General features: G+C 41.5%; 1 protein-coding gene across 1 annotated transcript; it reads right to left on the bottom strand.

Moving 5' to 3' along the window:
* Positions 1-1,625: 1,625 nt before the first annotated feature.
* On the bottom strand, positions 1,626-11,553 carry dusp14 (dual specificity phosphatase 14). The gene is made up of 2 exons (XM_008120117.3): positions 11,168-11,553; positions 1,626-2,898 (listed from the first exon to the last, which is right to left on the bottom strand). Exon 2 carries the CDS (start codon positions 2,788-2,790, stop codon positions 2,191-2,193), a length of 600 nt encoding a protein of 199 aa, XP_008118324.1. The 5' UTR covers positions 2,791-2,898; positions 11,168-11,553; the 3' UTR covers positions 1,626-2,190.
* Between the last annotated feature and the right edge of the window lie 205 nt (positions 11,554-11,758).

Below are 11,758 nucleotides of genomic sequence, written 5' to 3'. Positions count from 1 at the left end.
GTTGGTCTTGTTGTTTGCATCCTAAGTCATATTTTTCTTATGTCTTTGCCTAAGACGTACAGCCTACATACTCTGATTTTCCCATGTTATCAACTCCTACGTGACAAAAAAAAAAAAGCTTGAAAAGGGTCGTAGGCAGTCTATCAAAGCTTATATTACTAATGCATTCTCTCAATAAGTCTCTAAGGTGCTACAAGATCCCTTTGCTTTCTGATTTTTTTCTTTGTTGGGACTGTACCTTCTATGTTCGTAAAGAATAGACTCCAAACGGCAGCATTCTGGGAAAAGCTACATTTATATAATAATAATAATAATAATAATAATAATAATAATAATAGTTTCTGAAGTTGGATGTCAAGTTGGGGTTGGCTGATACCTATTTGTGAGTGTTGTTGAAGGCTTTCGTGGCCAGAATCACTGGGTTGCTGTGAGTTTTCCACACTTTCTGGCCATGTTCCAGAAGCATTCTCTCCTGACATTTCGCCCACATCTATGGCAGGCATCCTCAGAGGTTGTGAGATCTGTTAGAAACTAGGCAAGTGGGGTTTATATATCTGTGGAATGATGTCCAGGGTGGGAGAAAATACTCTTGTCTCCCCGAGGCAAGTGTGAATGTTGCAGTTGGCCAGCTTGATTGGCACTGAATAGCCTGGCAGCTTCAAAGCCTGGCTGCTTCCTGCCTGGGGGAATCCTTTGTTGAGGGGTGTTAGCTAGCCCTGATTGATTCGTGTCTGGAATTCCTCTGTTTCCTGAGTGTTCTTTTTATTTACTAGGATCAAATGGCTACAAAGCCATTCAATGCTAATTTCTTTTGCACAATTCCTTTCCCCCGCCAATTTATATAGAATTTGCAAAGGCCTGCAAACATATGAGGGGAAAATTCATATATAAAATTAATGTCTATAGATAGATAGATACAGATATATAGGTACATAGGGATTGCAAAGGCTTGCAAGGGGAAATGCGTATGTATCTGTAGGAGAGATTAACAAATATTTCAGGGGAAAATGCTTTTATAAGATTAATGGGTATATATATTCTTCTTCCTGACTTGCAAGGGCTTCTTTCCCTTTTCAAAACATTCTCTTGGTTAAGAGTGAGGGAGGCTTTGGAAAAGAAAACACAGTGATAAGGGAGGAGAGAAATATATCATATATTGCAAGCAATGGCCTTCAGGCTCCGCTGCCCAGCTTGAGGCTTTTTCAGCTCATAAAAAGGGCTGAAAAACTCGGCTTATCTCCAAGTATATACGGTATGTAAAATGCTCACTGAACCCCTTCCCAGCACAAGGGTTGGTTGCGTTTTTGCTCAGGCATTTTAGAAAAATGGAACTTTGCATTATTGTGTGATGGTTTTATGAACTTCACGTTGCTTTTGTGTGGATCTTGTGAATTACTGTGGAATGTTCCTGTGTTGTGGATCGTCTTTGTTTTGGAATATTGGACTCTCAACACAAATATGTATTTCAGGGTGGGAGAAACAGATGTTAAGTCAGGGCAAGCTGAAGGATAAAAGCAGCATGACATCTTAATTGTCTAAATTATTTTATTTGTGGCAGTTTGTCTAGTTAAAGTATTTCCCACCCCCGCCCCACAACACACACAAAAAAGACACACAAAAGATAGTTGTGCATTGTCAAAATGGAAAGACTCTGTGTTTTTAAAATAAGATTATAATTACATATTTACTTCTCTGCCATTGGACGTCGGCTACTAAATGATTTAGAAGTGATCTGTCCTTGGAGGAGGAGAAGGACCAACCGGTTTTCTTCCAATGCTGGTTAATAAGAAGAAATAAAATAAAATACAAAGTACCTGCATTGCCAAACAATATTTGAGTCACACATTCTCCACCATCTGAAACGGTCTGGCTTCATGAAGTGCTAATATTGAAATGGAAAATTGAAATTTTCAGTGGCTGAAAATAAATCCTTTCTGACTCCTTGCAGAATAGTCTTTTATGTTTTGCTGCTTTGCCTGGAAAATAAATAGAAGAGTCTCTCTCCAAGTTATCCCCACAAAGTCCCCTCAATTTTACAGGGTTGCTGGTTTGGTGTGTCGAAAAAAATTAAATACATTGCAGTTTTGAGAGTCCCAAAAGGAACTGGAGTTGGCTGTAAGGTTTGGTGGGTAACGCTCTTGGTTGTGATCGGTTTGTTGTTTTGGGGAGGCCCTTGTTTCTTCGTGCTCTTCAGATCCCCCAGAGAGGCACAAAGTTTCTCCTCCCTCTCCAGTAAACATCGGGCATCATGCCGTACGTGGTCTGTACCATTTTCACGCTGTTCCTCCCGTAGAGCTCCCGCTCGTAGTCGATGAGCTGCCGCCAGAAGCCGACGTTGGGGTGGATGACCGGGCGGCGGGACTTCACCCAGTTGTACGCCTCGGAGAGGCTGACGTTTTGGTACTTCATCAGGTAAGCGATGCAGAGGGTGGCCGAGCGGCTCACGCCGGCCGCGCAGTGGACCAGGGTGGCGCCCCGCTTCCGGGCCACGCTCTGGATCTTGTCGGCCACGCTGTCGAAGTACATGGAGATGGGGGCGCTGGGCATGTCGGCCACGGGCACCCGGTAGTACTCAAAGTCGGGGAAGTTTGCGTTGGGCACCTCGACCGTGGCGTTGACGATGCAGGTGATGCCTCGCGCCAAGAGCAGCTGTCTATTGGAGGCCACGCTCCCCTTGCTGAGGTAGAGGAAGGGGGTGATTTGGGCAATGCCACCCATCGTCCCGTCTGAGTACAAGCGGGGGGTGAGTAGAGTCCGGGGCAGGCTGTAGTAGTGTCCGGGGGCGCTCATGAGCCAGGAAAGGGGAGCGTTTTAGGATGCCATACTTGGCACTCGCTGACTGATAATAAATCCTTTCTTACTCCTTGCAGAAAAGTCTTCTATGTTTTGTTGCTCTGCCTGGAAAATAAATAGAAATATTAGCTTGGAGGCCCATCTATGCATACGCATAGACAGTTTGATTTTTGCACCATTGCCCAGCTTTTCACTATCTTAACCTGCTGAATTGTTTCTTTTGGTGGTTTTAGTTGATGTTAGAATGCTATTTCCCCCCCCAATATAATAATTTTTATTTACATACATTAACAACTTATAGTGAAACAAAACACAAAAACAATGAAGATTTCAAATTTAAGATAAGACTGCCCAACTCTGATCCAATCATTATTCTCATCTTCTTCAATGTAAATGTGCTTATGTATCCTTTTAATAATAATAGAGTAAAATAATACATGTAATAATAATAATAATAATTAATACAGATGAGTCCAGGGCAGACACTCTGCTGGCTGTTGTATTGGATCACATGTCGGACACTTCCCAAGTGTCTAGGACTATGTGATGTATCTGCGAATAATGTGCATTATTATTATTATTATTTTATTATGACACAGCAAACAAGATAGATATGCTGGATTTCATATCACAAGTCGAACGCTTCCCAAGTGTCTAGGACTGTGTGATGTATTTTTGGATGATGCGCGCAGATCCCAGCAGGGTGGCCTTTTGCAGTTGGCAGATCGTAATTTTTTTTGCAGTTGGCAGATCGTTATTATTATTATTATTATTATTATTATTATTATTATTATTATTATTATTATTATTTGAAACACAACAAGATGAGTCCACAGCAGACACTCTGCTGGCCGTTGTATTGGATCACATGTTGGACACTTCCCAAGTGTCTAGGACTATGTGATGTATCGGCAAATAATGTGTATTATTATTATTATTATTATTATTATTATTATTATTATTATTATTATTATTATGAACACAACAAGATGAGTCCACAGCAGACACTTTGCTGGCTGTTGTATTGGATCACACGTCGGGACACTTCCCACTTATTATTATTATTATTATTATTATTATTATTATTACAAGCCCAAGGCCATGACAAAAAGGCACAAAGATGCACAGAATAGTATCCTCCAAGCAAACAAACAAAATACACCAAACAAAGGTCATCATCATGCTCCCACAAGGAACAAAAACTTTGTGAATTATCGATAATTACAGATTATTGATAATTACAGATAATTAGTCCAAGGCGCAATAACTATGTGAATTATCGATAATTACAGATAATTACAGATAATAATAATAATAATAATAATAATAATAATAATTTATTTATTTGACCAGTCATATGACCATTTCAAAGTGAATTACAGATTATCGATAATTACAGATAATTAGTCCAAGGTGCCAAAACTATGTGAATTATCAATAATTACAGATAATAATAATAATAATAATAATAATAATAATAATAATTTATTTGCCCAGTCATATGACCATTTCAAAGTGAATTACAGATTATTGATAATTACAGATAATTAGTCCAAGGTGCAAAAACTATGTGAATTATCAATAATTACAGATTATTGATAATTACAGATAATCAGTTCAAGGCGCAAAAACTATGTGAATTATTGATAATTGCAGATTATAGATGCAAACTAAAAATCACAAAATCTGGATCAAGTTGGTTGGTCAAAGTAAGTGGAGAATTAAGGATAAGATTTTTATTTTTAACATTAGATCTGAAGCCTGTATTTATTCAGGGCTTTTCCACTCGGGAGCTGGCTCTGTCAAGAGCTTTTTGATATTTTCCGACCTTTCTGAAGTCCGTTTGTTCTTGGGCGGCTTAGAGCTGAGTCTAAAATTGTATCATTAATAAATATAGTGTTGACTCAGAAGTGATGGAAGAACCAAGATGAATATTGGCAATTCTCAATCTCGGAGGAAGGGAAAGGCAAACCATTACTGAACAAATCTAGTTTAAAAAAAGAAACAAAAATACCCCGAAATTATCGACGTTCACTGTTAAGAGAGGGATGCTTTTGCTTTTGGGTGGGCCAATGTGTACAAATGTTTGTCTCATGCACAAAATTACTCAAAGTATTGTGTATAAAATGACCTTCAGGCTATGTGCATAAACATACATATGAAACATAAATAAGTTTGATATATAGACTTACGACACTTACATTTAAAAATAGATATAATGTTATTATTTGCTTCTCAAGGTGGTTGTTCTTACTATTGTTTTCATTGCAGGCCTGTGCTGTTACTGCCTGTTTTTGTTGTTATTAATAGTTGTAGTTTCACAGTAGGCTATTATTATTATTATTATTATTATTATTATTATTATTATTATTATTATTATCTTTGTCATCATCATCACCTCTGGCAAAAATTAGCAGATCTTGGAATTGAACACAGATATTTGCTCTTGATCAAAAGCCTATATACCAGCTATTATAATCATGGGTTGTTGTGAGTTTTCCGGGCTATATGGCCATGTTCCAGAAGCATTCTCTCCTGACGTTTCACCCACAGCTATGGCAAGCATCCTCAGAGGTTGTGAGGTATGTTGGAAACTAGGCAAGTGGGGTTTATATATCTGTGGAATAATGTGATAAAGAATTCTTGTCTCTTGTGAATGATGCAATTGATCACCTTGACCAGCATTGAGTGACCTTGCAGCTTCAAAGCTGGGCTGCTTCCTGCCTGGGGGAAATCCTTTGTTGGGAGGTGGTTAGCTGGCCCTGATTGTTTCTGGTCTGGAAAGGAGGAAACCAGAGTGTTTCACTAATAATTATTCCTCTTTTGCATTAGGCCTCCGGGTCAAAAGGGCACAGCTTCCTATTTCCACACTAAACAGGTTTGTCTGAAATTAAAGGGTGTTCTTCACAAAACATAACATTATTCCTAATTTTCGGTATATAATTGCATGTTAAGGCTCGCTTTCAGGCATTGCTCTGACTACAAAGGAAAACAAAAACTACTAAACTACTTTAAGTCAGGCTCTTTTAGGATATGGCTTGCTTTGGTCATAAACTCTATCAAATATCCACCAATCTATTTTCCTATATATCTATCTAATCTATTCATCCATTTGTCTATCTATTTTTTATATCACATCCTATATCCCAATCCACTAAAAAACCAATTTAAAATAGTACTGAATAACAGTGTCAAGGGCATAAACATTCTCAGTAGGAGGGGCTCTTTGTGGAAGATTGGGTTGCTGTGAGTTTTCCGGGCTGTCTGGCCATGTTCCAGAAGCATTCTCTCCTGACGTTTCGCCCACATCTATGCCAGGCATCCTCAGAGATGTTGAGGTCTGTTGGAAACTAGAAAAGTGGGGTTTATATACAGTAGAGTCTCACTTATCCAAGCTAAACGGGCCGGCAGAAGCTTGGATAAGCGAATATCTTGGATAATAAGGAGGGATTAAGGAAAAGCCTATTCAACATCAAATTAGGTTTATGATTTTACAAATTAAGCACCAAAACATCAGACAGAAAATTGGACAGAAAAAGTCGTTCAGTACGCAGTAATGCTATGTTGTAATTACTGAATTTATGAATTTAGCACCAAAATATCATGATATATTAAAAACATTGACTACAAAAATGTCTTGGATAATCCAGAACCTTGGATAAGTGAGTCTTGGATAAGTGAGACTCTACTGTTTATCTATATCTGTGGAATAATGTCCAGGGTGGGAGAAATAACTCTTGTCTGTTTGAGGCCAGCGTAAATGTTGCCATTGACCACCTTGATTAGCATCGAATAGCCTTGCAGTTTCAAAGCCTGGCTGTTTCATGCCTGGGGGGAATCCTTTGTTGGGAGATGTTAGCAGACTCTGCCTGGAATTTCCCCTGTTTTCTGAGTGTTGTTCTTTATTGTCTGTCCTGATTTTAGAGTTTTTTTAATACTGGTTGCCAGATTTTGTTCCTTTTCATGGTTTCATCCTTTCTGTTGAAATGGTGCTTGTGGATTTCGGTGGCTTCACTGTGTAGTGTGACATGGTGGTTGTTAGAGCGGTCCAGCATTTTTGTGTTCTCAAATAACAGAGAAGTCAGCCATAGCAGAGCATTTGACACAGCCTATTATGTGTGGCGTTTGTTTCCCACGCACAAAAAAGTCACTCATTAGTGGAGGTGCAAATCAAAATGTGATGATAATGCATAACCTGAGATACCTAATTTGTCCCTCTCAATATCCTTCTAAAATGGGGGTTATATAAATAAAAGAGGCACCTTTTGTGGATGTCGTCCTGGAGGGCTTGGAGCCAATGACTGCATCCCAAACCGCCCTGAGCCAATAGTCCAAACACGTAATTTGTCCGTGCTCTGAACTAGGTTAGTTGCCTCCAGCCTTCCCTCTCCTGGTGCCCTTCATCGATTTAAGCCCATAATGGGCTGTTTGAGGGTTGTAATTGTGGCCGAACACAGCGACGCTGATCGATGTCGTGACGCATGGAGAGTTGTCCCACTTTTCCGGTTGTTTTGCAAGTTTTGCAAGTATTTTGCCCCCCACTTTTCTCCTTTGTTCTCATCCAGTTCTGCAAAGGGAATTGGCGCTCCATGAATTCAGAGAGAGGCAACAAAGGAGATGGAGTCTCGTCCTTCCCAGTTAAGTCAGGCCAAAGCAAACCGCTGCAAGGTTGTTGTGTGTTTTCCGGGCTGTCTGGCCATGTTCCAGAAGTATTCTTTCCTGACGTTTCACCCACATCTATGGAAGGCATTCTCAGAAGTTGTGAACTGCTGCAAGTTTTCTTTGCTTGCGAATCCTCCCTCCTTAATCATTTTTGCCATCTTGACCATACTCTGACGTTTCTTGGGCATTGTCCTGTTTTGTCTTTCAAGACCAGCCTTAAAACATTGTGGTATATACAGTGTTCCCTCACTACTTTGTGGTTCACTTTTCGCAGATTTGCTGTTTCGCAGTTTTTCTATAAATTCTAAAAGACTATTATAAATCATAAAAATGTACAATTTACAGCCAAAGGAAGCCTAAGAAAAGGAGCCTCCGGTGGCCTAGAGGATAAAAGCCTTGTGACTTGAAGGTTGGGTTGCTGACCTGAAGGCTGCCAGGTTCGAATCCCACCCAGGGAGAGCGCGGATGAGCTCCCTCTATCAGCTCCAGCTCCATGTGGGGACATAAGAGAAGCCTCTTACAAGGATGGTAAAACATCAAAACATCCGGGCAATGTCCCCTGGGCAACGTCCTTGCAGACGGCCAACTCTCTCACTCCAGAAGTAACTCCGGTTGCTCCTGACACGAAAAAAAAAAGCCTAAGGAAGGGAGGAAGGAGAAGCCAAAGGGAGAGAAAAGGAGCCCAAGCAGCAACGGGAGGAGAAGGAGGCGATTTACCAACACACAATTGGTTGATAAAGACTTAAAATAGTGTATAACTATTAGTGTATACAACGATTAGTGTATAAGTATTAAAATAAATATAGCGTCCTGCCAACCTAGCAGTTCGAAAACATGCCAATGTGAGTAGATCAATAGGTACCGCTCTGGCGGGAAGGTAACGGCGCTCCATGTAGTCATGCCAGTGGCCACATGACCTTGGAGGTGTCTATGGACAACGCCGGCTCTTCGGCTTAGAAATGGAGATGAGCACCACACCCCAGAGTCAGACATGACTGGACTTAACATCAGGGGAAACCTTTACCTTTAACTTATAGCGTCCCTACTTTGCGGATTTTCACTTATTGTGGGCGGTCCTGGAACCTAACCCCCGCGATAAGTGAGGGAATACTGTAAATGAAAACTGCAAAACATCAAGTACAGCACACTCAGTGGAATAATGCAAAAGAAGCAAGGAAGTCTTAGGGCACGCACAGTTCTTAGTCTCTGATAAATCCCCAAATCAAATAGCAGTCTTACTTCAGACAAAGAAACAGCAATAAATCCTTAGGAGCAGTTTCCCAGATGCAGACTTGAAGCAGGCACAAGGGGAGCGAAGGCTTAGGCTTTAGAGTCAGTTTGTTACCAGCAAGAGCTGGCTGCACCTGCTTCTGCTTTATAGCCCTGAGTCCCCTCACCGCTGCTAGGGCAGTTCCCAATTACTCGGCTGCATTTCTGGCAGATATTCTAGCTGAACGACGTCTCTGCCTCTCCTGAAATGTGGGTACTTGCAAAATCTCCTCCTCAGATTCCAACTGCCCCTCTGATTCATGAACACTTTCCTGCTCTGAAGAAGAGGAATCCCTAACAGGCGCACACTGTCACTTAGGAAATCTTAGGTTGGGTCGAGGCTCTTCAGGATTTTAGGAAGGATTAATTCCATTCTCCCTAGACCTGGATCAGTTTCAACTGCAGACGTCTGGGTTTGGACTCACGGCTTCTCCTAGGGGTTCTTCACACCAGATGCAGACTGCTTTGTAAGGTCTCCGGTTACTGCTGAAAATAGCCGTAGTAAAGATAGGATAGTCTGGAATGTCAGCCCACTTTGCACAGTCTCACTATTTCCATACATTGCGGAATAATAATAAGATAAGACTCCCCAACTCTGATTGCCTATATACTCGAGTATAAGCCAACCTGAATATAAGCCAGGTAGGACCTTCACTCGAATATGAGCCAAGGGAGACTTTTGCAACCCTAAAAAGGGACTGGCTTATACTCGAGTATATACGGTATGCTCCATAGCCTATGGAAAGGTTGACAAGTAATGTCATCCCTCTCCAACCCAACCAATGTCCTTGTTAATAATAATAATAATAATAATAATAATAATAATTTTATTCTTATACCCCACCCCATCTCCCCGAAGGGACTCGGGGCGGCTTACATGGGGCCAAGCCCGAACAGAACAATAAAAACAAAACAATAAAACCAACCAATCAGACAATAAAAGCAAGTCATAAAAAACCACATACAAGATAAAATGTTAAAATCATGGATTGGGTTCAAAGAATCTAGGTCAAAGTGCTAAAAGTGCAAATATATCATGTCAAGGTTATGCACATCCTGAGAGCTGCTTTCATATTTCTATACAGTAGAGTCTCGCTTATCCAAGGTTCTGGATTATCCAATGCATTTTTGTAGTCAATGTTTTCAATATATCGTGATACTGCGGACTGAACTACTTTTTCTGTCCAATTTGTTGTCTAACATGATGTTTGGGTGCTTAATTTGTAAAATCATAACCTAATTTGATGTTTAATAGGCTTTTGCTTAATCCTTATTATCCAAGATATTCGCTTATCCAAGCTTCTGCCGGCCCGTTTATGTTGGATAAGTGAGACTCTGCTGTATTTGTATTTCATATTCAAATAATATTTACTGATCATGGACTTTATGAGGCCTGGCCGCCCATTTCTCCCATGGGTTCTATTTTTATTCATGTTTTTATCTATTACTCAGTTGTTATTATTTTTAAGAGCATTGTGTTTTTATGATCGTACGTGGCTCTGAATGTTTGGCTTTGGAAGCCGCCCTGAGTCCCTTCGGGGAGAGAAAGTGGGTTAGGAATAAAATGTTATTATTATGGATTGCTGTGAGTTTTCCAGGCTGTTTTGCCATGTCCCTGCAATGGTTGCCAGGAAGCATGTCGTCTGTGCCGGCCCATGCAAACTGGATTATTATTAGATGGCAAGACAGGTGTGGAACAGGCCGTGGCCCATTTGTGGACTTGGGAGGTCACCTCGAAGGATCCGATTTAACTTTGCAGCACGGATCTCATTGCATTCCAGCAAGAGAAAGGCATGCAAAGCTGGCTTTACAACGTTATGGGGGGATTCATGTATCCCATCTTTGTCTTGTGTCTAGCAAAATTATTTGCTAAGATGGAGAGTTTTCACCTAATTCCGGGCATCTCTGTTGATTGATTATGTCCACATTTTATTATTCAAAATACAGAAGCCGGGTCAATGTCTTTCAGGAACGCTTTCCCTGTGTATTGGCAGGGGTTGGACTACATGGCCTCTTGGGAACCCTCCCAGCTCTAGTATAATACAATTCCGTCATGCTGAAGAGGCAAGAGATGAAACACATCTCAAAAGTATGGTGAGATTTCAAGAGCTCGCCTTTCCCCATTTCATATCTTTTAAAAATAAGTGAACCAATACGTAATAAACAAGATGCTTCTTGTCAAAGTAAATGCCAACAACAAATTGTGGAACCACAAGAAAAGAACAATCCCTAACTCTGGTTTGCTCTCTTTCTCCCAGCATGGAGTTGCTTCTGTTTCTTGCAAAGCCCCGGAAACTCCAGGGGAAAGCTTAGTCACTCGATCCATCCTCACATCCACCTGCAAGCACTTGCTCCGAAATCCTCTCTCTGTTTCCGAGAGTTGGCTTGCACGGTCCTATTCCGCACTCAACTCCATCCCCACCAAGTTCTCTTTGGGGCTCACCTTTCCTTTGGAGATGTCGGAGCTCACGGGTCCTTCGCCCTTCTCTCGCTGGGGAAGCTGACTGTTACAAGTCCTTCGCCCTTCGCCCTCCTCTTGCTGGGGAAGCTGACTGTCACCGGTCCTTCGCCCTTCTCTCGCTGGGGAAGCTGACTGTCCCGGCTGGGCTTATGAATGGGAAGGAAGTCTTACTGAGCCTCAGGGAATGTGGCTTGTGGTTGGAGGAGGGGGCGAGCCAAGCGACTGACAGCTGATCTCTATTCTCCTCCTCTTTGCTCCTCCTCCCTTGTTTCCATGCTCACCAGTCACGGTGTGCAGGGTTACTAAGAGACAGCCGTACAGGCGAAGGCAGGCATCACCCGCCTAGAATGAGCCGGATGAGTCAAAGCTTTGTCGCCTTGTCCTTTTTCCGTTTCCAAGGCTTGTTTTTAAGAGGCAAGTCTCATCGTCCATGGTTAATCCGCTACTAAACCGCACCAGGGTGTAGAGTGGGTCATCGGAGCTCTGTGTGCCAAGTTTGGTCTTGATCAGTCATTGGTAGGGGTCGCAGTGGTCTCTGGAAGTGAGTGAAGGTACTGCAATTCCCATCGTCCA

The sequence above is a fragment of the Anolis carolinensis genome, unplaced genomic scaffold, assembly GCF_035594765.1.
Source record: "Anolis carolinensis isolate JA03-04 unplaced genomic scaffold, rAnoCar3.1.pri scaffold_7, whole genome shotgun sequence".
Taxonomy (NCBI): Eukaryota; Metazoa; Chordata; class Lepidosauria; order Squamata; family Dactyloidae; genus Anolis; species Anolis carolinensis.
This window is presented reverse-complemented; position numbering and strand designations above follow the sequence as displayed.

Coding starts and splice junctions, on each gene's coding strand:
- dusp14 (XM_008120117.3), bottom strand. CDS start 2,790: ATGAGCGCCCCCGGACACTACTACAGCCTGCCCCGGACTCTACTCACC.